Source organism: Odontesthes bonariensis, chromosome 4, assembly GCF_027942865.1.
Source record: "Odontesthes bonariensis isolate fOdoBon6 chromosome 4, fOdoBon6.hap1, whole genome shotgun sequence".
Classification (NCBI taxonomy): Eukaryota; Metazoa; Chordata; class Actinopteri; order Atheriniformes; family Atherinopsidae; genus Odontesthes; species Odontesthes bonariensis.
This window is the reverse complement of record NC_134509.1, coordinates 1,329,981-1,357,487: the sequence shown is the minus strand read 5'-3', so window position 1 is coordinate 1,357,487 and position 27,507 is coordinate 1,329,981. Positions and strand designations below refer to the sequence as shown.

The following is a 27,507-nucleotide window of genomic DNA, read 5'->3' as shown; positions in this document are numbered from 1 at the left end:
TGAACATGAAGTTGCTTTGTTTTGTTTGGAATCAGGTTTTAATCAGAGACATTATTGATCTGATGGTTTTATATCCTTTTATTTACTGATGGAACCTTTTTATAATGTTTGGAACAGATCACCCTGCAGGTAAAGTCCCCTTTAGAGCCAGGATCAGAACCAGGTAACTCAGCTCCTGAATCAGAAGTATTTTCACATTAATTGTCCTATCTGCAGTTAATAGATTAACAGAAACTGGAGTTCTTTACAGCTTTCTCCTGCGCAGGTTAAATCAGATCCGCTTCATCTCTAATCAATAGAACTCGTGTTTGGTACACAGACTGGGCTGATCAATAACTTTGAAAGGCTGTCATCAGTCTGATTAAACCAGAGACTAAGTTTTTCTGTCTCTTCTGGTCAGTTTAAACCGTTTTACCTGCTTTGATCAGACAGAAACTAAAGAACATCCCAGATACTGGATGTTGAGACGAGGAAACAAACCGGTTTGTGTTTCTGAAGCACTTTGAATCTGCAGCTCGGTGTCGCCTCCTGCTGGACAAACAGCAGGATTCAGCTCAGCTTTTATTGGGTTTAAGGCAGCAGAACCGGTTCCAGCTGAGATGGGTCCAACGGGACAAAAAGTTCAGAACTCAGAGTCGACTTTCTCTTAAATTATTTTAATTTCTTGTGTACACTAAAAGTAAAATTTACACACTTATAGTCTCATAAGAACCTGGGCATGCACGATGACCTTCCCACAGGCTCTTCAAGTGATCCGCTTTTTTCCACAGGAACTCTGGTTTAGTCCACAGGAACTCTGGTTTAGTCCTCAGGAACTCTGGTTTAGTCCTCAGGAACTCTCCCGTACGTACGGTTTAGTCCTCAGGAACTCTCCCGTACGTACGGTTTAGTCCACAGGAACTCTGGTTTAGTCCTCAGGAACTCTGGTTTAGTCCTCAGGAACTCTGGTTTAGTCCTCAGGAACTCTCCCGTACGTACGGTTTAGTCCACAGGAACTCTGGTTTAGTCCACAGGAACTCTGGTTTAGTCCTCAGGAACTCTCCCGTACGTATGGTTTAGTCCACAGGAACTCTGGTTTAGTCCTCAGGAACTCTGGTTTAGTCCTCAGGAACTCTCCCGTACGTATGGTTTAGTCCACAGGAACTCTGGTTTAGTCCACAGGAACTCTGGTTTAGTCCTCAGGAACTCTGGTTTAGTCCTCAGGAACTCTGGTTTAGTCCTCAGGAACTCTGGTTTCTCAGTCCTCAGTTTAACTGTACACAGTCTAAAGCCACAGTGAACTATGATTACATCCATTTCATCTTTACAATGTGCAAAATCCTCCTGGGAGACGGGCGACAGTAGTATGAGCGGGACGAACAAACGAAGAACAAAAAGCAAACCGGACACACACGTTGGTCCCTAAATTCCCTTCAGATGAGTCAGTGGTTTCACAGACGGAACAAAAACAGGAAGGAAGGCAAACGGGTCAAAATAAAAGGAGACTGGACGACTGCAGCTTCGGTTTGGTCTGTTAAAAGCTGCTTTGGGATTAAAATCTACAGACGGCAGGTAAAAACTAAGGCCTCCGAACACAACGAGGGACGAACATTCAGCTGGATTTTGCAGGCAGTGTGGTTTCAAGTCCATAAATATATTTATAAACTTTTTATATATGATTAGAAACGTTAATTAATTCATACTCGTCTTAATATTTTCAGTGTTTCCTTCAAATCAGCCTCAGGAATCATCCAGTTAAAACTCAACATTGAATCCCTGATTATGTACACGAGCCCTCCACACACACACACCTCTATAAATTAATCATGTGACCCGTCACGCGGCCCCGCCCACAACCATAAATGCTTCACTTAGTTTTCAACATGATAAAACAAGAATAAAAAAAAAAGCAACGTTTTAAAAATCAAATGTCTGAAAAGAACGAGGAGGTAAAGGAAAAGGGGGCGGGGCTTCAGCCGGGGGCGGGACTTCAACCGGAGGCGGGGCTTCAGTCGGGGGGCGGGACTTCAGTCGGGCGTGGCCTGCGAGCTGAGCGGCGTCAGCGTGGCGGGAAACATAAGCACCTTGGCCTGCATGAAGGAGAGGTCGGGCAGCGCCGCCATCACCTTGGCCGCCTCCTCGCTCAGGTTCTCGTCTTTCTTCGGCTTCCTGTCGACACGAGAAGAAACACCGAGATCAGAACCAACGAGCTCAGAACCGCTCGCCGAAGCACCGCCGGGTCGGCGCACTCACCTGGTGGACGTGCTGGTCTTCTCCATGGTGGACATCAAGCGGGCGAAGGCGTCGGCCACCCGGCCGCCTGAGGCAGCAGAGTCCAGTTTTACGGTGGTCAGCTCGAACAGCTCGGGGTCCACACCTGAAACAGCAAAACGCACAGAACCGGGTCAGAAGTCCCCTCCGGTGGGTCCAGGACGCAGGAAAGTTGCTGATCAGGACGTTCCACCACGTGCATGATGGGAAATATCCTCCAAACAGTGACCCAGGCTGTGTTCCAAACCGCATACTTCTCCTACTACTCCTACTAACTTTCTGAGTTAGTAATGTTGGGTATGCATCATGAGGTTACTGCTCATACTCAAACTACCCAAGATGCAACGTAACGTGACGTCGCCGATCGTCATTTCCTGTCAAAACGGCAGTTTCAAGCTAGCTACAACGAGGGTAGGTTCACTTCCGGTTTTCAAAACAAAAGCACCAATTGTATGGTAATGGCTTTCCCTATGATAAAAGGCAACGGGTATTTTATTTTGTGAAAATGTAGTAGTATGTAGTATGCAGTATGCAATATGTAGTATGTAGCATGTAGTATGTAGTATGTAGTATGCAGTATGCAATATGTAGTATGTAGCATGTAGTATGTAGTATGCAGTATGCAATATGTAGTATGTAGCATGTAGCATGTAGTATGTAGTATGTAGTATGTAGCATGTAGTATGTAGCATGTAGCATGTAGTATGTAGCATGTAGCATGTAGTATGTAGCATGTAGTATGTAGCATGTAGTATGTAGCATGTAGTATGTAGCATGTAGTATGTAGTATGTAGTATGTAGCATGTAGTATGTAATATGTAGCATGTAGTATGTAGTATGTAGTATGTAGCATGTAGTATGTAGCATGTAGTATGTAGCATGTAGTATGTAGCATGTAGTATGTAGCATGTAGTATGTAGTATGTAGTATGTAGCATGTAGTATGTAGCATGTAGTATGTAGCATGTAGTATGTAGTATGTAGTATGTAGTATGTAATATGTAGCATGTAGCATGTAGCATGTAGCATGTAGTATGTAGCATGTAGTTTGTAGTAGGCGGTTTCGAACACAGCCACCGTGAGATGGAGTCTTTGCAGAATCTGTACCAGGCATCTTTTTTGGTGTCAAACTGGAAAATTGTCCCAATAAAAGAAAGATTTTGGATCTTTTTCACGTGTTTCTGACTTTGCTTCAGCTGAAGTTAACTAGTGGTTAGTTATGGTGTTAACCTGTACCTGCTCCACCTGGTTGATCAGGGAGCACAAACCACTGCTGTCAGTCTGACCAAAATCATACGACATCCAGCTTCCTCAATTGGACCCAGATGGTACCAGCTGGGTTTGAATGAAACTCCCAACTGGACCCAACTGGACCCAACTGGACCCAACTGGACCCAACTGGACCCGGCTGGACCCGGCTGGGTTTGAATGAAACTCTCAACTGGACCCAACTGGGTTTGAATGAAACTCTCAACTGGACCCAACTGGACCCGGCTGGGTTTGAATGAAACTCTCAACTGGACCCAACTGGACCCGGCTGGGTTTGAATGAAACTCTCAACTGGACCCAACTGGACCCGGCTGGGTTTGAATGAAACTCTCAACTGGACCCAACTGGACCCGGCTGGATCCAACTGGACCCCCCTAACTCCGGTTAATGTCCCGCAGAAGTGAAATCAGGAGCATCTCCAGGGCGTTTCAGGGTTTCAGAGGCTGAGAGCAGCTGCTGACCTGGGATGGAGGGGGAGCTGGTGCAGCCCGAGTCCTCCACAGGACCAAAGAAGTCCAGGTTCAACAGAGACGAGCCTCCGCTAGCTGTTAGCCGGGCGGCCGAGGTTAGCACCCACAGACAGAGAGAGAGAGAGAGCAGAGTCAGCTGTTCTGAACATGATGGGGGGGGGGGGGGGGGTCCAGTGTTCTGATCTTACAGAACCTGGAGACCACCAGCTGCTCTGAGAACATGGAGGTCTCCAGCTTCTCTGAGGAGGAAGGAAGGTGCTGCTGTTCAGTCAGAACATGGAAACGGGTTTCACGGGTTTGTGTCATTTCATCATCAACACACTGAGCCTTTCACCTCATTAATTTAACCTTTGAGTAAAACATCAGCCTGGTTCAGGAGACCCCTGGTTCTGGAGCCCCTGATTCTGGAGCCTTTTAAACCTCCACTTCTCATCAGAACCTTTCTCGACTTTATTTCAGTATTCTGGTCAGTATTGGTCAGATCAAAGCTACGATTGGTCGGATCAAAGCTACGATTGGTCGGATCAGAGCTACGATTGGTCGGATCAGAGATCAGAGCTACGATTGGTCGGATCAGAGCTACGATTGGTCGGATCAGAGCTACGATTGGTCAGATCAGAGCTACGATTGGTCAGATCAGAGCTACGATTGGTCAGATCAGAGCTACGATTGGTCAGATCAGAGCTACGATTGGTCAGATCAGAGCTACGATTGGTCAGATCAGAGCTACGATTGGTCGGATCAGAGCTACGATTGGTCGGATCAAAGCTACGATTGGTCGGATCAAAGCTACGATTGGTCGGATCAAAGCTACGATTGGTCGGATCAAAGCTACGATTGGTCGGATCAGAGCTACGATTGGTCGGATCAGAGATCAGAGCTACGATTGGTCGGATCAGAGCTACGATTGGTCAGATCAGTGCTACGATTGGTCAGATCAGTGCTACGATTGGTCAGATCAGAGCTACGATTGGTCAGATCAGAGCTACGAGTGGTCGGATCAGAGCTACGATTGGTCGGATCAGAGCTACGATTGGTCGGATCAGAGCTACGATTGGTCGGATCAGAGCTACGATTGGTCGGATCAGAGATCAGAGCTACGATTGGTCAGATCAGAGCTACGATTGGTCAGATCAGCGCTACGATTGGTCGGATCAGAGCTACGATTGGTCGGATCAGAGCTACGATTGGTCGGATCAGCGCTACGATTGGTCGGATCAGAGCTACGATTGGTCAGATCAGAGCTACGATTGGTCAGATCAGCGCTACGATTGGTCGGATCAGAGCTACGATTGGTCGGATCAGAGCTACGATTGGTCGGATCAGAGATCAGAGCTACGATTGGTCAGATCAGAGCTACGATTGGTCGGATCAGAGCTACGATTGGTCAGATCAGAGCTACGATTGGTCAGATCAGGGCTACGATTGGTCGGATCAGAGATCAGAGCTACGATTGGTCAGATCAGAGCTACGATTGGTCAGATCAGCGCTACGATTGGTCAGATCAGAGCTACGATTGGTCGGATCAGAGCTACGATTGGTCGGATCAGAGCTACGATTGGTCAGATCAGCGCTACGATTGGTCAGATCGGCTCTACGATTGGTCAGATCAGAGCTACGATTGGTCAGATCGGAGCTCTGCTTCTCAGACTTCTGACTTTGGTCCTTTTTACTGCAACGTGGAAACTGAAGCAAAGCCAGTTTTTTATAGTTTCTGCATGAAATCATGGGCCGGTGGATCCTGAACTGACAAACAGCAGCTATGATGGAACAATTTGGAGGTTACAGGCAGAAACTATGAAGGGGCAGGTGGGGTCAGGGCGGAGGTCACCTACCGTCCAGAGGGTTAGTAAGGCCACTGCTGCTCCAGTCAAACTGGACAGGAGGGAGTGCTTCCTGTTGGAGGCAGAGAGGAGGTCAGTGAGACAACTAATCTGATTCTGATCCAGCCACAATCTGCTGCTGAAAACAGTCCTCACAGAGTGAGTCAGAGTGAGTCTCAGAGTGAGTCTCAGAGTGAGTCTCGGAGTGAGTCTCAGAGTGAATCAAAGTGAGTCTCAGAGTGAGAGTGAGTCTCAAAGTGAGTCTCAGAGTGAGTCTCAGAGTGAGTCTCAGAGTGAGTCTCAAAGTGAGTCTCAGAGTGAGTCTCAAAGTGAGTCTCAGAGTGAGTCTCAAAGTGAGTCTCAGAGTGAGTCTCAAAGTGAGTCTCAGAGTCAGAGTGAGTCTCAGAGTCAGAGTGAGTCTCAGAGTCAGAGTGAGTCTCAGAGTCAGAGTGAGTCTCGGAGTGAGTCTCGGAGTGAGTCTCGGAGTGAGTCTCGGAGTCAGAGCGAGTCTCAGAGTCAGAGTGAGTCTCAGAGCAAGTCTCAGAGTGAGTCTCAGAGCGAGTCTCAGAGAGAGTCTCAGAGTGAGTCTCAGAGCGATAGAGTGAGTCTCAGAGTGAGTCTCAGAGATAGTCTCAGAGCGAGTCTCAGAGCGAGTCTCAGAGAGAGTCTCAGAGCGATAGAGTGAGTCTCAGAGTGAGTCTCAGAGTGAGTCTCAGAGCGAGTCTCAGAGAGAGTCTCAGAGTGAGTCTCAGAGCGATAGAGTGAGTCTCAGAGTCAGAGTGAGAGTCAGAGCGAGTCTCAGAGCGAGTCTCAGAGTGAGTCAGAGTGAGTCAGAGTGAGTCTCAGAGTGAGTCTCAGAGTGAGTCTCAGAGTGAGTCTCGGAGTGAGTCTCAGAGTGAATCAAAGTGAGTCTCAGAGTGAGAGTGAGTCTCAAAGTGAGTCTCAGAGTGAGTCTCAGAGTGAGTCTCAGAGTGAGTCTCAAAGTGAGTCTCAGAGTGAGTCTCAGAGTGAGTCTCAGAGTGAGTCTCAAAGTGAGTCTCAGAGTGAGTCTCAAAGTGAGTCTCAGAGTGAGTCTCAAAGTGAGTCTCAGAGTGAGTCTCAAAGTGAGTCTCAGAGTCAGAGTGAGTCTCAGAGTCAGAGTGAGTCTCGGAGTGAGTCTCGGAGTGAGTCTCGGAGTGAGTCTCGGAGTCAGAGCGAGTCTCAGAGTCAGAGTGAGTCTCAGAGCAAGTCTCAGAGTGAGTCTCAGAGCGAGTCTCAGAGAGAGTCTCAGAGTGAGTCTCAGAGCGATAGAGTGAGTCTCAGAGTGAGTCTCAGAGATAGTCTCAGAGCAAGTCTCAGAGTGAGTCTCAGAGCGAGTCTCAGAGAGAGTCTCAGAGTGAGTCTCAGAGCGATAGAGTGAGTCTCAGAGTCAGAGTGAGAGTCAGAGCGAGTCTCAGAGCGAGTCTCAGAGTGAGTCAGAGTGAGTCAGAGTGAGTCTCAGAGTGAGTCTCAGAGTGAGTCTCAGAGTGAGTCAGAGTGAGTCAGAGTGAGTCTCAGAGTGAGTCAGAGTGAGTCAGAGTGAGTCTCAGAGTGAGTCTCAGAGTGAGTCTCAGAGTGAGTCTCAGAGTGAGTCTCAAAGTGAGTCTCAGAGTGAGTCTCAAAGTGAGTCTCAGAGTGAGTCTCAAAGTGAGTCTCAGAGTGAGTCTAAAAGTGAGTCTCAGAGTGAGTCTCAAAGTGAGTCTCAGAGTCAGAGTGAGTCTCAGAGTCAGAGTGAGTCTCAGAGTCAGAGTGAGTCTCAGAGTCAGAGTGAGTCTCGGAGTGAGTCTCGGAGTGAGTCTCGGAGTGAGTCTCGGAGTGAGTCTCGGAGTCAGAGCGAGTCTCAGAGTCAGAGTGAGTCTCAGAGCAAGTCTCAGAGTGAGTCTCAGAGCGAGTCTCAGAGAGAGTCTCAGAGTGAGTCTCAGAGCGATAGAGTGAGTCTCAGAGTGAGTCTCAGAGATAGTCTCAGAGCAAGTCTCAGAGTGAGTCTCAGAGTGAGTCTCAGAGCGAGTCTCAGAGTGAGTCTCAGAGCGATAGAGTGAGTCTCAGAGTCAGAGTGAGAGTCAGAGCGAGTCTCAGAGCGAGTCTCAGAGTGAGTCAGAGTGAGTCAGAGTGAGTCTCAGAGTGAGTCTCAGAGTGAGTCTCAGAGTGAGTCAGAGTGAGTCTCAGAGTGAGTCTCAGAGTGAGTCTCAGAGCGAGTCTCAGAGCGAGTCTCAGAGCGAGTCTCAGAGCGAGTCTCAGAGTGAGTCTCAGAGTGAGTCTCAGAGCGAGTCAGAGTGAGTCAGAGTGAGTCTCAGGTGTTGGAACCCCCCCACCTGGACAGGGTCTGAGGAGCAGGAGCTTTTGTCTGGAGCTGCTGGAGGCGCCTGGGCGATGGAGGCGATCATCTCTGCTGCAGAGACGGGCTTCACTGGCTCTTTGGTTGGTTCCAGCATCCCCTGCAGACAGTCAGCAGTTTAACTTATGAAGCTGGTCTTAGACCAATTTAGAGCTCGTGTTAAACAGAAAACTCATCGTGAAGAGCCGACAGAGCTTTGAGGGGAACTCACCAGACCGGCGGCGTACATTGGAACGATTATGGGCTGCTTCTTCTGTCCCGTGAACAGCTGAACACACACAAACACACAGTTTATATCCACCAATGTGTCAATAAGTGCAACAAAAGTAGAGTAAAAACATAAATGAAGCAAAGATAGATGGCTCTGCTTTAATGTGAATAAACAATACTCCCGTTTCTGTCACTGTTGTTAAACCCTGAGCGCATCATGAAGTAGAAGCAGACAAAAACACAAATAAATCAATACATTTATATTTAATGCAAAATATATAGATTAAAATGAGAATAAAGATCATTTAGGGGAAATAAATAAAAGCAAGAAAAATAAAGAAATAAATCAATACGAAGTTCTGAAATAAATCATTATGTAAACAAATGACACAAAGCTGTTAAATTATGTCAGTAAAGGCTAAAATCATACATAATGTTGATATTTCTGCTTTAATTTAAGTTGTTCTTATGAAGCAGAACTTCAGCTCTAACAGAGACTAAAACTTTTCTCAGCTTTTAAAGCTGAAACCTGATCCCTGGAGGGTTAAACCTTCAGCTTCTGAGGTGGCAAACAGCCTTCAGACAAAGTTCAGGGAATAAAAACTCCTCTCACTGAAAAATCGGTTAGAAAAAGAGCTCTGAAATCAGATTTTATTGACCTCTTCTGCAATGAAGTGGACAAGAAAAACATTTTATGGAAAAAAGAAAGTTTGGGGGGGCTTCCAGAGAAGTAGGAAGCTGTTTTTAAGGCCCCCCCCCGTAGACCGGAGCCGGCTCAAAGACTTCCAGCAGAAACTTACGATATTCCGGGTGTCGATGCCCAGGCAGCACAGCAGAGCTTTGTTGCAGTAGGAGCCCCCCCACTGGTATCTGAGGCCCAGCGCCTCGTGGATGTCCTGAAGCTGCATCCACACGCCGCCGCGCACGGACCTGCACCGACCAATGAGAAGCAGCCGAGTCAAAGAGAAGGAAGTGACAGCTTTCACAGATTCAGCGAGTTTCACAGATAGTCTGAAGGAGACACATCGGCTGTGTTCCAAACCGCATACTGCATACTTCCATACTGCATACTTCCATACTGCATACTTCCATACTGCACTCATCGATCAGTCAGTATGCAGAGCGTTTACCCACAATGCATTTCGCTCCTGCCCGAGCCGAAATCAGCCGGCATGAAGCTGATTTCTCTTAAGCTCTAAACTCTGTAAACTTTAGCAACATTTGAAACATTTTCAGGAGAGAAAGTAGTCGTTTAGATCCCCAACGTGTTGAAAACCTGACAAAATACCAGCTGTTTACAATTTTGTTCCCACGAATTCGGCGCTACTAAAGCTAGCCGCAGTGAGCTAACGCACTTCCTGTTATTTTCACAAAATAAAATACCCGTTGCCTTTTATCATAGGGAAAGCCATTACCATACAATTGGTGCTTTTGTTTTGAAAACAGGAAGTGAACCTAGCTTGAAACTGCCGTTTTGACAGGAAATGACGATCGGCGACGTCACGTTACGTTGCATCTTGGGTAGTTTGAGTATGAGTAGTAACCTCATGATGCATACCCAACATTTCAGAGAATCTAGTATGCATCCGGGAACTTCTCGCTTACTCAAACTCGCATACTAACTCAGAAAGTTAGTAGGAGTAGTATGAGTAGTAGGAGAAGTGTGCGGTTTGGAACACAGGCGATGTATAGAGGGAGAAAAGAAGAGGACCCAGGACCGAACCTTGGGGAACCCCAGTGGTGAGCCTACGTGGCTTCGACACAGACCCTCTCAGTGATTGGCTCTCATGGGATTTCTGACTTTGGCTTGAAATGTGTTTCCATGCTGTGTTTCCAGCTTCTAACAGGAGCTCAGTCACCTGTAACTGATGTGTTTGTTTCAGACTGAAACTTTCTTCTTTCTGTTGGAGACAGATTTAATGGTTCCAGTTCCTGAGCCGCAGCCCGTCACATTTTACCAACAGATGCTTCAGTCCAACTTCCAGGACACGTTCATGTGTGCACGGGAAGGCTGGGCGGAGGATAAACAGCGTCTGGTGGATATCTACACAGAGCTGTACATCACAGCAGGGTGCGACGTGCACATCAACACGCAGCACGAGGTCCGACAGATCGAGGGGGGTTTTGAAAACAGGAAGTGAACCTACCCTCGTTGTAGCTAGCTTGAAACTGCCGTTTTGACAGGAAATGACGATCGGCGACGTCACGTTACGTTGCATCTTGGGTAGTTTGAGTATGAGTAGTAACCTCATGATGCATACCCAACATTTAGGAGAATCTAGTATGCATCCGGGAACTTCTGCTTACTCAAACTCGCATACTAACTCAGAAAGTTAGTATGAGTAGTAGGAGTAGTATGCGGTTTGGAACACAGCCCCCGTGTTAAATCTCACTAAAACTCCATCTCACCGGCTGCATGCCGACCTCTGCTCCTCCTCCTGGGCTCCAGGCTCTGCAGGCTCCAGCAGGATTTGGAGGGACGCCACCCGGTCCTCCAGCAGCCGGTTGTGGGCAGCAGACGGAGGGAAGCTGCTCTGGAACAGCTTCTCCAGGCGGCCGGACAGCGACACCTGAAGAGAACAGCAGCTGATGGTCGGTCGGTTTCTATGGAAACAAACGTCTCTAAGGTCTAAACGACTGATGCTTCAGTAACTGCTGAGATAAACGGTGGGTTTGAACGCTATCTGAACAACGAGGAAGACATCTCGTTTCTGCAGACCGCAGACTGAACGTGGACTGTTAGCATCAGAGGCTAAATTTAGCTTTATACGAAGCTAGTAAAGGTGACGACAAAAGTACCTTCAGCTGTGAGCTGAACTCCCCCCAAACTCAACCAAACTCAACCCAAACTCAACCCAAACTCAACCCAAACTCACCCAAACCCAACCAAACTCAACCCAAACTCAATCAAACCCAAACTCACCCAAACCCAATCAAACTCAACCTAAACTCACCCAAACTCAAACAAACTCAACCTAAACTCACCCAAACTCAACCCAAACTCACCCAAACTCAACCTAAACTCACCCAAACTCAACCCAAACTCACCCAAACTCAAACAAACTCAACCTAAACTCACCCAAACTCAAACAAACTCAACCTAAACTCACCCAAACTCAACCTAAACTCACCCAAACTCACCCAAACTCACCCAAACCCAATCAAACTCAACTAGGGGTGGGCGATATGGAAAAAATGTTGTATCACGATTTTTTGCATAAAATCACGATTTCGATTTTTTATCACGATCTTCCATCCAAAAAAAAAAAAAGAAAGACCAATTACAGTAGAGTTGAGTCGACATGCTGAACCACTGAAGAGCTAAGGAGTAAAAGAAAGAATTTGGCAATCAACACATTGTAATTCAACTGTAAGCCAATTCAAGATGAAAAATAATGATCTAATTAATGACATCTGACACAGTGAGAGTGAAGCAACCGGAACTAGAAAAACGAACCACTGATGACGACTTGACTCCACCTGTTAGAAAGCCCATGTTGTTTGGTTATTTTCAGTTAAATACATTAATTACCTCCGCCAAGGAGGTTATGTGATCGCCCGAGTCTGTTGGTTGTCTGTCTGGATGTTCGTCTGTTCGTGCTGCAATCTTGCGACCTGCCACAAGGTGGCGCGACCTGGCGGAGGTCTGCACTCTCTGAGTGCATTTCTAGTTTATATAGTGTTTTACGGTGAGTTTTCATACGTCCAACGTTCGTGAACGCATCATAGACGTTCCGATGTTCCTGAATGTACCGCACCTGTGCATGAGACAATGTCGCTGTAAAGTTTCGTTTCTCCTCCCGATGCAGCAGTGAACAGCTTGTAATTTTCCCTTTGCTGTTTTCACCTAACATTAGCCTGTACACCCTGGGTTTATTGTGTGTAAATGCCAGAAGAACCACAGCCAAATAAATCCACCACAAACTGGACATCTGTATCCGTGTCTTTTAACGGGGACACACACCATACACCAGCATTAAAAAAATAAATAAATAAATCATTGCGCTGATTGGCAAAGGCGATCTATACGGTTTCTCTAATTTGGAAGATCGCCTGGGATTCTCCACTCTTCCTCGCCAGTCACGATTTTATATCGTCAGATCGCGCACCCCTAAACTCAACCCAAACTCAACCCAAACTCACCCAAACTCAACCCAAACTCAACCCAAACTCAACCCAAACTCAACCCAAACTCAACCCAAACTCAAACTCACCCAAACTCAACCCAAACTCAAACTCACCCCAAACTCAAACTCACCCAAACTCAACCCAAACTCAAACTCACCCAAACTCAACCCAAACTCAAACTCACCCAAACTCAACCCAAACTCAAACTCACCCAAACTCAACCCAAACTCAAACTCACCCAAACTTAATCAAACTCAACCCAAACTCAATCAAACTCAATCAAACTCAATCAAACTCACCCAAACTCACCCAAACTCAACCCAAACTCAACCAAAACTCAATCAAACTCACCCAAACTCAACCCAAACTCAAACTCACCCAAACTCAATCAAACTCAACCCAAACTCAAACTCACCCAAACCCAATCAAACTCAACCCAAACTCAATCAAACTCACCCAAACTCACCCAAACTCAACCCAAACTCAACCCAAACTCAATCAAACTCACCCAAACTCAACCCAAACTCAAACTCACCCAAACTCACCCAAACTCAACCCAAACTCAAACTCACCCAAACTCAACCAAACCCAATCAAACTCACCCAAACTCAATCAAACTCACCCAAACTTAACCCAAACTCAATCAAATTCAATCAAATTCAAACTCACCCAAACTTAATCAAACTCAACCCAAACTCAATCAAACTCAACCCAAACTCACCTAAACTCAACCAAACTCAATCAAATTCAATCAAACTCAACCCAAACTCAATCAAACTCAACCCAAACTCACCTAAACTCAACCAAACTCAATCAAATTCAATCAAACTCAACCCAAATTCAATCAAACTCAATCAAACTCAATCAAATTCAATCAAACCCAAACTCAACCCAAACTCACCTAAACTCAAACAAACTCAACCCAAACTCAAACAAACTCAATCAAACTCAATCAAATTCAATCAAACTCAAACTCAACCCAAACTCAACCCAAACTCACCTAAACTCAATCAAACTCAACCCAAACTCAACCCAAACTCAACCCAAATTCAATCAAACTCAACCCAAACTCAACCCAAACTCAATCAAACTCAACCCAAACTCAAACTCAACCTAAACTCACCCAAACTCACCCAAACTCAATCAAACTCAATCAAACTCACCCAAACTCAATCAAACTCACCCAAACTCAATCAAACTCACCCAAACCCAATCAAACTCACCCAAACTCACCCAAACTCACCCAAACTCAATCAAACTCACCCAAACTCACCCAAACTCAATCAAACTCACCCAAACTCAACCAAACTCACCCAAACTCAATCAAACTCACCCAAACTCAATCAAACTCACCCAAACTCAAACTCACCCAAACTCAAACTCACCCAAACCCAAACCCAATCAAACTCACCCAAACTCAATCAAACTCACCCAAACTCACTCAAACTCACCCAAACTCACCCAAACTCAAACTCAACCCAAACTCACTCAAACTCAATCAAACTCACCCAAACTCACCTAAACTCACCCAAACTCAATCAAATTCACCCAAACTCACCTAAACTCACCCAAACTCATTCAAACTCAATCAAACTCACCCAAACTCACCTAAACTCACCCAAACTCAACCCAAACTCACCTAAACTCCATCAAATTCAATCAAACTCACCCAAACTCAACCCAAACTCAACCTAAATTCAACCCAAACTCAACCCAAACTCACCCAAACTCAATCAAACTCAATCAAACTCAACCCAAACCCAATCAAACTCAACCCAAACCCAATCAAACTCAACCCAAACTCAACCCAAACTCACCTAAACTCAAACTCAACCCAAACTCAACCCAAACTCAACCCAAACTCAATCAAATTCAATCAAACCCAACCTAAACTCAACCCAAACTAAACCCAAACTCAATCAAATTCAATCAAACTCAACCTAAACTCAACCAAACTCACCTAAACTCAATCAAATTCAATCAAACTCAACCCAAACTCAACCCAAACTCAACCCAAACTCACCTAAACCCAAACTCAACCCAAATTCAATCAAACTCAACCCAAACTCAACCCAAACTCAACCCAAACTCAACCCAAATTCAATCAAACTCAACCCAAACTCACCTAAACCCAAACTCAACCCAAATTCAATCAAACTCAACCCAAACTCAACCCAAACTCAACCCAAACTCAACCCAAATTCAATCAAACTCAACCCAAACTCACCTAAACCCAAACTCAACCCAAATTCAATCAAACTCAACCCAAACTCAACCCAAATTCAATCAAACTCAACCCAAACTCAACCAAACTCAACCCAAACTCAACCTAAACTCACCCAAACCCAATCAAACTCAACCCAAATTCAACACAAACTCACCTAAACTCAAACTCGACCCAAACCCAATCAAACCCAATCAAATTCAATCAAACTCAACCCAAACTCAACCCAAACTCAACCCAAATTCAATCAAACTCAACCCAAACTCACCTAAACCCAAACTCAACCCAAATTCAATCAAACTCAACCCAAACTCAACCAAACTCAACCCAAACTCAACCTAAACTCACCCAAACCCAATCAAACTCAATCCAAATTCAACACAAACTCACCTAAACTCAAACTCGACCCAAACCCAATCAAACTCAATCAAATTCAATCAAACTCAACCCAAACTCACCCAAACTCAACCCAAACTCAACCCAAACTCAATCAAACTCACCCAAACCCAATCAAACTCAACCCAAATTCAACACAAACTCACCTAAACTCAAACTCAACCCAAACCCAATCAAACTCAACCCAAACCCAATCAAACTCAACCCAAACTCAACCCAAACTCACCTAAACTCACCTAAACTCAAACTCAACCCAAACTCAATCAAATTCAATCAAACCCAACCTAAACTCAACCCAAACTAAACCCAAACTCAATCAAATTCAATCAAACTCAACCTAAACTCAATCAAATTCAATCAAACTCAACCTAAACTCAACCCAAACTAAACCCAAACTCAATCAAATTCAATCAAACTCAACCTAAACTCAACCAAACTCACCTAAACTCAATCAAATTCAATCAAACTCAACCCAAACTCAACCCAAACTCAACCCAAACTCACCTAAACCCAAACTCAACCCAAATTCAATCAAACTCAACCCAAACTCAACCCAAACTCAACCCAAACTCAACCCAAATTCAATCAAACTCAACCCAAACTCACCTAAACCCAAACTCAACCCAAATTCAATCAAACTCAACCCAAACTCACCTAAACCCAAACTCAACCCAAATTCAATCAAACTCAACCCAAACTCAACCCAAATTCAATCAAACTCAACCCAAACTCAACCAAACTCAACCCAAACTCAACCCAAATTCAATCAAACTCAACCCAAACTCAACCAAACTCAACCCAAACTCAACCTAAACTCACCCAAACCCAATCAAACTCAACCCAAATTCAACACAAACTCACCTAAACTCAAACTCGACCCAAACCCAATCAAACCCAATCAAATTCAATCAAACTCAACCCAAACTCAACCCAAACTCAACCAAACTCAACCCAAACTCACCTAAACCCAAACTCAACCCAAATTCAATCAAACCCAATCAAACTCAACCCAAATTCAACACAAACTCACCCAAACTCAAACTCACCAAAACCCAATCAAACTCACCCAAACTCAATCAAACTCACCCAAACTCAATCAAATTCAATCAAATTCAAACTCACCCAAACTTAATCAAACTCAACCCAAACTCAATCAAACTCACCAAAACCCAATCAAACTCAACCCAAACTCAACCCAAACTCAACCCAAACCCAATCAAACTCAACCCAAACTCAATCAAACTCACCCAAACTCACCCAAACTCACCCAAACTCAACCCAAACTCAAACTCACCCAAACTCACCCAAACTCAACCCAAACTCAAACTCACCCAAACTCAACCCAAACTCAAACTCACCCAAACTCAACCAAACCCAATCAAACTCACCCAAACTCAATCAAACTCACCCAAACTTAACCCAAACTCAATCAAATTCAAACTCACCCAAACTTAATCAAACTCAACCCAAACTCAATCAAACTCAATCAAACTCAAACTCAACCCAAACTCAACCCAAATTCAATCAAACTCAACCCAAACTCAATCAAACTCAACCCAAACTCACCTAAACTCAACCAAACTCAAATTCAATCAAACTCAACCCAAATTCAATCAAACTCAATCAAACTCAATCAAATTCAATCAAACCCAAACTCAACCCAAACTCACCTAAACTCAAACAAACTCAACCCAAACTCAATCAAATTCAATCAAACTCAAACTCAACCCAAACTCAACCCAAACTCACCTAAACTCAATCAAACTCAACCCAAACTCAACCCAAACTCAACCCAAATTCAATCAAACTCAACCCAAACTCAACCCAAACTCAATCAAACTCAACCCAAACTCAATCAAACTCAACCCAAACTCAACCCAAACTCAAACTCAACCTAAACTCACCCAAACTCACCCAAACTCAATCAAACTCAATCAAACTCAATCAAACTCACCCAAACTCAATCAAACTCACCCAAACTCAATCAAACTCACCCAAACCCAATCAAACTCACCCAAACTCACCCAAACTCACCCAAACTCACTCAAACTCACCCAAACTCACCCAAACTCAATCAAACTCACCCAAACTCAATCAAACTCAATCAAACTCACCCAAACTCAATCAAACTCACCCAAACTCACTCAAACTCACCCAAACTCACCCAAACTCAAACTCAACCCAAACTCACTCAAACTCAATCAAACTCACCCAAACTCACCTAAACTCACCCAAACTCACCCAAACTCAACCCAAACTCAACCCAAACTCACCTAAACTCCATCAAATTCAATCAAACTCACCCAAACTCAACCCAAACTCAATCAAACTCAACCTAAATTCAACCCAAACTCAACCCAAACTCACCCAAACTCAACCCAAACTCAATCAAACTCAATCAAACTCAACCCAAACCCAATCAAACTCAACCCAAACCCAATCAAACTCAACCCAAACTCACCTAAACTCACCTAAACTCAAACTCAACCCAAACTCAACCCAAACTCAATCAAATTCAATCAAACCCAACCTAAACTCAACCCAAACTAAACCCAAACTCAATCAAATTCAATCAAACTCACCTAAACTCAATCAAATTCAATCAAACTCAACCTAAACTCAACCCAAACTAAACCCAAACTCAATCAAATTCAATCAAACTCAACCTAAACTCAACCAAACTCACCTAAACTCAATCAAATTCAATCAAACTCAACCCAAACTCAACCCAAACTCAACCCAAACTCACCTAAACCCAAATTCAATCAAACTCAACCCAAACTCAACCCAAACTCAACCCAAATTCAATCAAACTCAACCCAAACTCACCTAAACCCAAACTCAACCCAAATTCAATCAAACTCAACCCAAACTCAACCCAAACTCAACCCAAATTCAATCAAACTCAACCCAAACTCACCTAAACCCAAACTCAACCCAAATTCAATCAAACTCAACCCAAACTCAACCCAAATTCAATCAAACTCAACCCAAACTCAACCAAACTCAACCCAAACTCAACCTAAACTCACCCAAACCCAATCAAACTCAACCCAAATTCAACACAAACTCACCTAAACTCAAACTCGACCCAAACCCAATCAAACCCAATCAAATTCAATCAAACTCAACCCAAACTCAACCCAAATTCAATCAAACTCAACCCAAACTCACCTAAACCCAAACTCAACCCAAATTCAATCAAACTCAACCCAAACTCAACCAAACTCAACCCAAACTCAACCTAAACTCACCCAAACCCAATCAAACTCAACCCAAATTCAACACAAACTCACCTAAACTCAAACTCGACCCAAACCCAATCAAACTCAATCAAATTCAATCAAACTCAACCCAAACTCACCCAAACTCAACCCAAACTCACCCAAACTCAATCAAACTCAACCCAAACCCAATCAAACTCAACCCAAACTCAACCAAACTCAACCCAAACCCAATCAAACTCAACCCAAACTCAACCCAAACTCAACCAAACTCAACCCAAACTCAACCCAAACTCAACCAAACTCAACCCAAACTCAACCCAAATTCAATCAAACTCAACCCAAACTCACCTAAACCCAAACTCAACCCAAATTCAATCAAACTCAACCCAAACTCACCTAAACCCAAACTCAACCCAAACTCAACCCAAACCCAATCAAACTCAACCCAAATTCAACACAAACTCACCTAAACTCAAACTCGACCCAAACTCACCCAAACCCAATCAAACTCAATCAAATTCAATCAAACTCAACCCAAACTCAACCCAAACTCAATCAAACTCACCCAAACTCAATCAAACTCAACCAAACTCAACCCAAACCCAATCAAACTCAACCCAAACTCAATCAAACTCAACCAAACTCAACCCAAACCCAATCAAACTCAACCCAAACTCAACCAAACTCAACCCAAACTCAACCCAAACTCAATCAAACTCAACCCAAACTCACCTAAACCCAAACTCAACCCAAATTCAATCAAACTCAACCAAACTCAACCCAAACCCAATCAAACTCAACCCAAACTCAACCCAAATTCAATCAAACTCAACCCAAACTCACCTAAACCCAAACTCAACCCAAATTCAATCAAACTCAACCCAAACTCAACCCAAATTCAATCAAACTCAACCCAAACTCACCTAAACCCAAACTCAACCCAAATTCAATCAAACTCAACCCAAACTCAACCCAAATTCAATCAAACTCAACCCAAACTCACCTAAACCCAAACTCAACCCAAACTCAATCAAACTCACCTAAACCCAAACTCAACCCAAATTCAATCAAACTCAACCCAAATTCAATCAAACTCAACCAAACTCAACCCAAACTCAACCTAAACTCACCCAAACCCAATCAAACTCAACCCAAACTCAACCTAAACTCACCCAAACCCAATCAAACTCAACCCAAATTCAACACAAACTCACCTAAACTCAAACTCGACCCAAACTCACCCAAACCCAATCAAACTCAATCAAACTCAATCAAACTCAATCAAATTCAATCAAACTCAATCAAATTCAATCAAACTCAACCCAAACTCTACCCAAACTCAATCAAACTCAACCCAAACCCAATCAAACTCAACCAAACTCAACCAAACTCAACCCAAACCCAATCAAACTCAACCCAAACTCAACCAAACTCAACCCAAACTCAACCCAAACCCAATCAAACTCAACCCAAACTCACCCAATCCGATTAGAAATAATCTCAGTCTGAGGAAACAAGGCTCACAGAATCAGAGATCTCATCCTTCGTTCATTGTTTTAAACTCCTGTGTCTGTATAAATAAAAGTTGTTTTTCTGATGAGTCATCACACCTGCAGATGGCCGTCACAGGTGTGAGAGTTTAGGATTATTTTAACCATGAACAGGTGGTCAGACTGTTTCCTCAGATTAAGGCGAGACACGGCAGACAAAAACAGGGATTTTTCATGGTCAATTTTGAGATTTTGGGCCAGTCTACTCCTTCAATATGTGTTCTTTCAACCTGCTATAAAGAAAACGTTGAAAACATAAATTAAAATGTTTATTTTATTACATTTTGTTTACTCACGGCAGCACGTTTCGCCCGAATTTACCAAAAAGTTAGCATTCCAACGCGCCATGCCGAGCTTCGTCTATTTACTGAAGTCTGTCATGACCGGTGTCGTTGGAAAGCTCTGAGTCTCCTGCACAATGATATGTCACCCAAATAACAGCACTTCCTTTCTATCAGTAACCAATCGGGAATGTCTAAAGGCGGATTTATAGCTAATGGCGGAAGTCTGAAGGACTTAAATGCCGTTTTCTAAAAATCTGTTTTTTGTATTTTTCCAGTATCAATATCTCAGCCTATGGAGCACCTACTAACACCAAACTTTGCAGTTATACACTTAGCAGTATTCTGAAGATATTTACAGAAGGATTTGTTGATAAATCATTCCTGGCCTGCTTTATGTGACATTATAATAAAAAAACATGGCGAAAATCAATGTTTTTTAGGCTATAGACAGTATATTTTGATTTCCTAGGAAATGAAAACAGATATCCTGAAATCCCTCTGTAATTTTCTATTATCTATTATTTTAAAATATTACCCTATTCACCTGTGGTGTCTTGCCTTAAACACATCAGGGGGAATTCCCCTCAGATACCTGACCAGGTGACATTCCTGACCAGGTGACATTCCTGGGGGCGGAGCCTGCTTCCGGCTTCATGCTGAAACCCTGCAGCTTCCTGGTTGAGTTTTCAATCGCTGAGTGACTTACCGGCTGTTTGTCCGTCCGGCCGTTTTCCTCGCCGACCGCAGGAGCTTCACCTTCCTCGTCCTCGTCCTCCGGCCGCCGGCTCTCTGCTGGAGGAGCGGCGCTCGGCTCGGTGCTGAACGCCGCCCAGGACTCCTCCCCCTCCTCGCCCTCCTGCTGCTCCCCGAAGGCGTTCCAGCCGGCGTCCGGCTCGCCGCCCTCGGCGCAGCTGAAGTTCCCGAAGCTGTCGCTGACGGGGAAGTCGGCGAACGTTCCTGCATCTTCCCCCTCGGCTCCCACGGAGTGAAACCCGGGAGAGTTAAAGTCTCCGAAGTCGTCGTCCTGCTCCGCGGCTTCCTGAGCAGCAGAAGAAGAAGTCTGCGGCGGGCTCGGACCCCTCGGGACCTCCAGCTGCCCAAAGTCCGCAAAGCCGCGCCCGCAGGAGGAGGCGGCGTCGCCGAAGTCCCCGAAGTCCTCGTCCTCCTCTGCGGGCGTGATGGCGTCGCCCTGCGGCGGCGGGGACGGCGCCGAGCCCGTGGTGCTCGCGTCGCCGTACTCCTCCAGAGCGTCGGTGGACAGCGGCCGGCCGAACGACGTCTCCGTCTCCGTCTCCGTCTCCGAGCCCTTCTCCTCCAACGCCGCCTCGCTGTCTGCGGCCGCGTCAGGCGACAGGTCGTCGTCGCTGCCGCCCGCCGCCGCGTCTTTGGATTCGTGCGTCCCGTTCAGGCCGTGAGCGCAGACGGCCTCCGAGGGCCCCGGGGAACGGGCCTCGTCCCTTTGTGGCGAGTCTGTGCGAGCGTCCTGGGCGCTGTCTGGGGCCTCGGCCGGAGGACGTGGCGAATTAGAGCCACACGTGTCGGCTTCAGTTCTGTTCGTGTCGCCGACATCGTCCTCTGAGGTGGTTCCCTGCGACGCCACCGCGGGGTCGCCCGCCGCGTGGTCGTCCGTGTCCTCATTCGCCGCCTCGCTGAGGCGTCTTTCGCTGGAAAAAGCAGCAAAGTCTGCAAAGTCGTCCCCAGAAGCGGCGCCCGCGTCCTCGGCGCCCGCGTCCTCGGCGCCCGCGTCCTCGGCGCCCGTGTCCTCGGTTCCTTCCAAGTGGACAGAGTTCTGGCGTCCCTGAATGTCGAAGGTCACGAACCCGTTTGTCAGCACCTCGGCGCCTCCGCCGTTACAATCCGCCGGCTCGCCGCCGCCCGCCGTCTCGCTCGGCGAGCAGGGCGCCACCTTCTTCATCTCAGTTCTCTCTGAGGGGCGGCCGTCCAGGTGGCCGACGGGCGCCACACCGTTCGCCTTGGACGGCTCGTTGCCGTGGAAACCCACGCCTCCTCTGCTGTTGAGGAGCTCTGGCGGCGAGGTGGCGGTCAGCGCTTGGGTCTGGTTGAAGGTGGTCGGGGTGTCGAACTCCGAGAAGCTGATGCTGTTGGGAACGCCGGGGAAGGCGCCGAAGTCTCCGAACTCGTCCTCCTCCTCCTCCTCGGCGCCGTCCTCCATCGGCGGCGGCGAGGAGGAGTACAAGCGGATGACGTCGGGCTCCATGATTCTCTGGCGGTCAACGAGTCCTCCGGATTAAACCTGAGACAAAGACACAAAGAATCCGTCACTACGGAGGCCTCAGAGGGACAAACGGAGAGTTTCTGTCCCGAGGACCGGAGCAGGTCATGTGATGTTTGATCTCTGAACATCACATGACCTCCAACGCCAGAAATCAGACGCATCTGAACCAGAACCCGATCTGATCCTCAAAGATGAACTGTCCCTTTAAGGCTGAGATTATTAAAATGAAATCAGATCTGAATCTGGTTCTTTTACAGGTGACACATCTGAATCTATATATATAAAAAATATAATAAATATTAATCATAAATAAATATATAATAAATAAATATTATAAAATAAAAATGTATATAAAATAAAATTAATAATAACAAATAATAAACAAAAATGTATATATATATAAAATAAAATAAATAATAATAAACAAATAAATAAATAATAAACAACAATTATAAAAAAAAATACTAAAAATGTACGTAAAATAAATTATAAATAACAATAATATATATATATATAAATATATATATAAAAAATAATAAAATAAAATAAATAATAATAATAATAAATAAATGAGTCGATTGGATCATTTAACAATCCTTCTCCTGTAAAGATGTTAGAGCAAACATTCAGTGAAAGCAGGTAAAAACGTGCTGATTATGGTGCGATCAGCGTAAACGTTCCCTTAAAAACGCTCGCAGGAAACGGACCCGTCACACGTAAAAAAAATAAAAAAACACCCTTTACTACAACGATCTTTGGGCTTTGTGGTTTAAATTTCATCGTGAAGCCAAACCCACACAGAGCGGTGCTCAGGTTTCTGTCCTCTTATTACAGCGGTTCTGCTCAGGCTGCCTCCAGAGATCTTGTGACAGAAACCAGCAACCCGATCCACGAGGACCACAACAGAACAGCAGGCCCGGTTCTTTGAAAGGGAAACTCATAACAAACAGACCCAGGAAGCAGCTGCATGCCACGCTGGTCTGAAGGTGAACTGATGGTCAGAAAACAGCCAAAAAACCTGGTCTGAACCTGGTCTGACGGCTTCATTCAGCACCAACATCCATGAAAAATAACAAACCAGCTGCTTGAGTCACATGATGGAAACTAGATGTTTATGCTTTAAAACCTCCTCCAAAGCAGAACACGTCCTCCTTTAAAGAGAATCTGAGCGGCCGAGTCCCAACTGGAGAGCTTTAACTCTTTATTTTGGGATTTTGGACCCTTTTCTGTGTCAGAAACAAACAGCACCAACACGACATCTTTACGTCTTCTGGACCCAAAGACTTTGGGGGGCACAGCAGTGGGCGGAGCCTCCAGAACACCTGGAAACAGCTGTAAACAGCTGGTGTGAAAGCAGGCAGGTCCACAGACAGGAAGCGCTTAAAAGAGACGGGTTTAACCACCTGTTCTGGCCCTCAGCAGACTGAGCCCAGCATCCCAGAAACAGCTCAGAACTCAGCAGCAACAAACCACACGTGTCCAAACGAGCCTGGACTTTCTGGACAAAGTTAGCTCTCAGTTTCTGACACTTTCTCCTCTCCTCTGCTAGCATTGGCTGCTAACAGGAAGCTAACAGGGGCAGGCTAACAGCCTGAGGTGTGCTATCAGAGACCTGACAGCCGGCTCTCCATCCTGAGCACACAACAATAAACGTGGGGCTCACCGGTTTGACACCAACAGCTCGGTTAGCATCAAACAGAGGGCGGCTAATTAAACTTACAAGGCCGGGACACTGCTGTGGTGGGCTTTAAAGGAGGCTAACCTAGCTTAGCTTTGCTAGCCTGCCGACAAAAGATATATCATCATAGAGAAACACAAAAAAAGTCGATTCAGATACTCTGACGAGTAAAGATGCAGCTAAAGGCAGGTGATAAGTCAACTACCTGAGCTAACTACGCAGCTAGCTAACCCCTGAGCAAGCTGAGAGCTAGTAGAGCTAGCCGTACGGCTAGCTGTAGAGCTAGCTCCGGCTGTTTGACAGCAGGTGAGTCCGGGATCCGGAATAAGGAGCGGGGCTCACCGCGGGACGCTGGCCGCTGGTGTCCATGACTCGGGTAAAGACAGCGCTGTCCACTGGTGGTCAGGGGCGGCCGGCCGGACCGGTGGGACGGCTGGAAGCGAAGGTTGAGTCCGCCGGCTGCTGCTGCTGCTGCTGTCCTCCTGAACTCAGAATCTCCCAGCATGCACCGCTCTGCGAACTGTTTGCGTCCACACAAAGTTTCCAGGTGAAACAGGTATCCGGTTCACTGCCAGAACCTCCGAATTAAAGCCTCCTTCCTACTTCTGAACATTTGTTCCTTTCTTCGACTGATGGTCTCATCTTTTAAGGAGATTTAAATATGAGTTGGTCAAAGATCTCACCTGCTATAGATGCACAGAAACTGTATTAAAGTGTGTGTGCCTGTGTGTAATTATTTGATTTAAAAAGTATCAATAAACAGATGTCAGCAGCCCTGACGTGCACGTGTGATGATGTTGTCGTGCATTTTACCAGAAAAAGTGACTCCTAAACTGAGTTCTTCCTCTGGATCAGACAGAAAAACACCTGGGGCCTCATGTACAAAGCGTGCATATGCACAAAATAGTGGCGTACGCACCTAAGGTGATGTTGGGAAACTGTTATAATAAATAAAAGTGAAAACAATTAGTCCTCAGACAGTGATGTGCACATTTGAGACACAGGAACAATTAATACACCCATCTGTCTGCAGTTACACGAGTGGATATAAAAGCAGCGCAAAGTGGTGCAAAGCATACCATTAAAAACAATGGCTGCTTTGGTATTAGAAGACTTTGCAAATGGTGCAATTCGAAGAGAGCGTGTGTTCAGAGACAGAGAGGATTTGCTGGCACATGATGGCGACTGAGTTTTGAGGGAAATCCTCCTGGAACTTTGCGCAGAGCTGCGGCCGGCGTTGGAGCGCAACACAGCGAGGAGCCATGCGCTGCCTGTGCTCACAGGTGATGTTCACACTAGGGTTCCTATAGCAACCGGGGCATTCCAGAGGGAGCTGGCCAACCGATTGGGACTGTGCCAGTCTACCCTGAGCCGAGCCATGCCAGCCGAGTGGGACAGAATTATCCGCATCTCAGCCACGTATATCAAATTCCCAACAGGCCAACATTAAAGCTCAATTTGAAGCGAGAGCCGGTTTTGTGATCGAAGCTATCGACTGCACACACATTGCTATAAAAGCGCCATCACATGATGAATTTGTATGTTAACAGGAAACATTTTCATTTGATCGATGTACAGATCATATGTGATGCGTAAATGCAATTAACCAGCATTGTGGCGAGGTGGCCTGGTTCAACGCACGATTCATACATTCTGAGTAACAGCATCGTTGGGAACAGACTACAGGCTGGCACTGTGCGTGATGGCTGGCTTCTTGGTGAGTAACTTTATTGTGTAATTGTCCTAATATTATTCCCCCTGACGTGCATGGAGTATGTGCGCCCCCAGTTTCTATCCCGTCTTCACAGCATCATAGTCGGTGGTTAAAGTTAGTTTCTTGCTGTTTTTTGCTGGTTAAACTTCAGTTTAAGATCTTTCTAACAAGCCCCTGATCGTCTCTGTGGGCATATATTAATAACCCCGTGCGTAAAGTGTGAAATGTCTTAATCAGCCTCACCTTTTCCCCGGCGCACTTCTGCGCGTTACTGTATGAACACGTTGTTGTGAGTTACACAAAAACATGGGTATTTACCTTGGAGGTAATCAGTGTCACCCACATGTGCTCCCACCACCCCAGAGAGAGCAGTGTCACCAATAGTTGCCCCGACTCTCTGTTCAAACAGAGTCGCCCCCCACCCCCCCCGCCTGTTTTGGCCACACGGTGGGCAGCTAGTCTCTGCTTCACATCCACCTTAATGTGGGACCACTTCTTGTTCACCTCTGCTTGTGAGGCTTCTCAGACCCCACAGCATTGACAGCCTCAGGCTCTCCCACCCTCTCCTCTTAGTTTGCTGCTTATGCCGGAGGACAGCGTGCCAAAGAACACATTTTTTCGGGCCTTCACTTCAGAAAGTAGCACCGATATCTCGGTTTCCGTGAAGTTCTTCTTTTTTCCCGTCTTATTCATTCTTTTTTCTTTATTTTCTGACCGTACAGAGAGGGGAATCGCAGGTGCAGGGCTCATTTAAATATGATTTGCATATTTAAGTAGGGGCGTGGACAGGGAGGAGTCGGGTGCTCCGACATGTGCGCTCAGTTACACGTTGATTGGGATGTACAAACGAAATGTGCTTGGATTGATGCGTGCGCACAGATTCATACATCCGACGTTGGAGGTCATTTGGGTTTGAGCGTACGCCATGTTTCAGTAGGAAATCCACGCAAGTCTTTGTACATGAGGCCCCTGGTCTGTAACACCTGGTCTGTAACACCTGGTCTGTAACACCTGGTATGTAACACCTGGTCTTTAACACCTGGACTGTAACACCTGGACTGTAACACCTGGACTGTAACACCTGGTCTTTAACACCTGGACTGTAACACCTGGACTGTAACACCTGGACTGTAACACCTGGTCTGTAACACCTGGTCTGTAACACCTGGACTGTAACACCTGGTCTGTAACACCTGGACTGTAACACCTGGTCTGTAACACCTGGTCTGTAACACCTGGTCTGTAACACCTGGACTGTAACACCTGGTCTTTAACACCTGGACTGTAACACCTGGACTGTAACACCTGGACTGTAACACCTGGTCTTTAACACCTGGACTGTAACACCTGGACTGTAACACCTGGACTGTAACACCTGGTCTGTAACACCTGGTCTGTAACACCTGGACTGTAACACCTGGTCTGTAACACCTGGACTGTAACACCTGGTCTGTAACACCTGGTCTGTAACACCTTGACTGTAACACCTTGACTGTAACACCTGGTCTGTAACACCTTGACTGTAACACCTGGTCTGTAACACCTGGACTGTAACAACTGGTCTGTAACACCTGGTCTGTAACACCTTGACTGTAACACCTAGTCTGTAACACCTGGACTGTAACACCTGGTCTGTAACACCTGGACTGTAACACCTGGTCTGTAACACCTGGACTGTAACACCTGGACTGTAACA

At 45.8% G+C, this 27,507-nt stretch overlaps 1 protein-coding gene across 2 annotated transcripts; it reads right to left on the bottom strand.

Annotated features, from left to right (window-relative positions):
• Positions 1-640: 640 nt before the first annotated feature.
• On the bottom strand, positions 641-24,609 carry aftpha (aftiphilin a). Of its 2 annotated transcripts, XM_075462439.1 has the most exons (10): positions 24,440-24,609; positions 20,890-22,437; positions 10,784-10,944; positions 9,175-9,304; positions 8,376-8,432; positions 8,142-8,264; positions 5,824-5,884; positions 3,980-4,063; positions 2,233-2,356; positions 641-2,148 (listed from the first exon to the last, which is right to left on the bottom strand). In XM_075462439.1, exons 2-10 carry the CDS (start codon positions 22,399-22,401, stop codon positions 2,007-2,009), a joined length of 2,394 nt encoding a protein of 797 aa, XP_075318554.1. In that variant the 5' UTR covers positions 22,402-22,437; positions 24,440-24,609; the 3' UTR covers positions 641-2,006. The 2 variants fall into 2 exon arrangements, with proteins under 2 accessions (XP_075318554.1, XP_075318555.1); XM_075462440.1 differs by lacking the exon at positions 3,980-4,063.
• Positions 24,610-27,507: the final 2,898 nt, after the last annotated feature.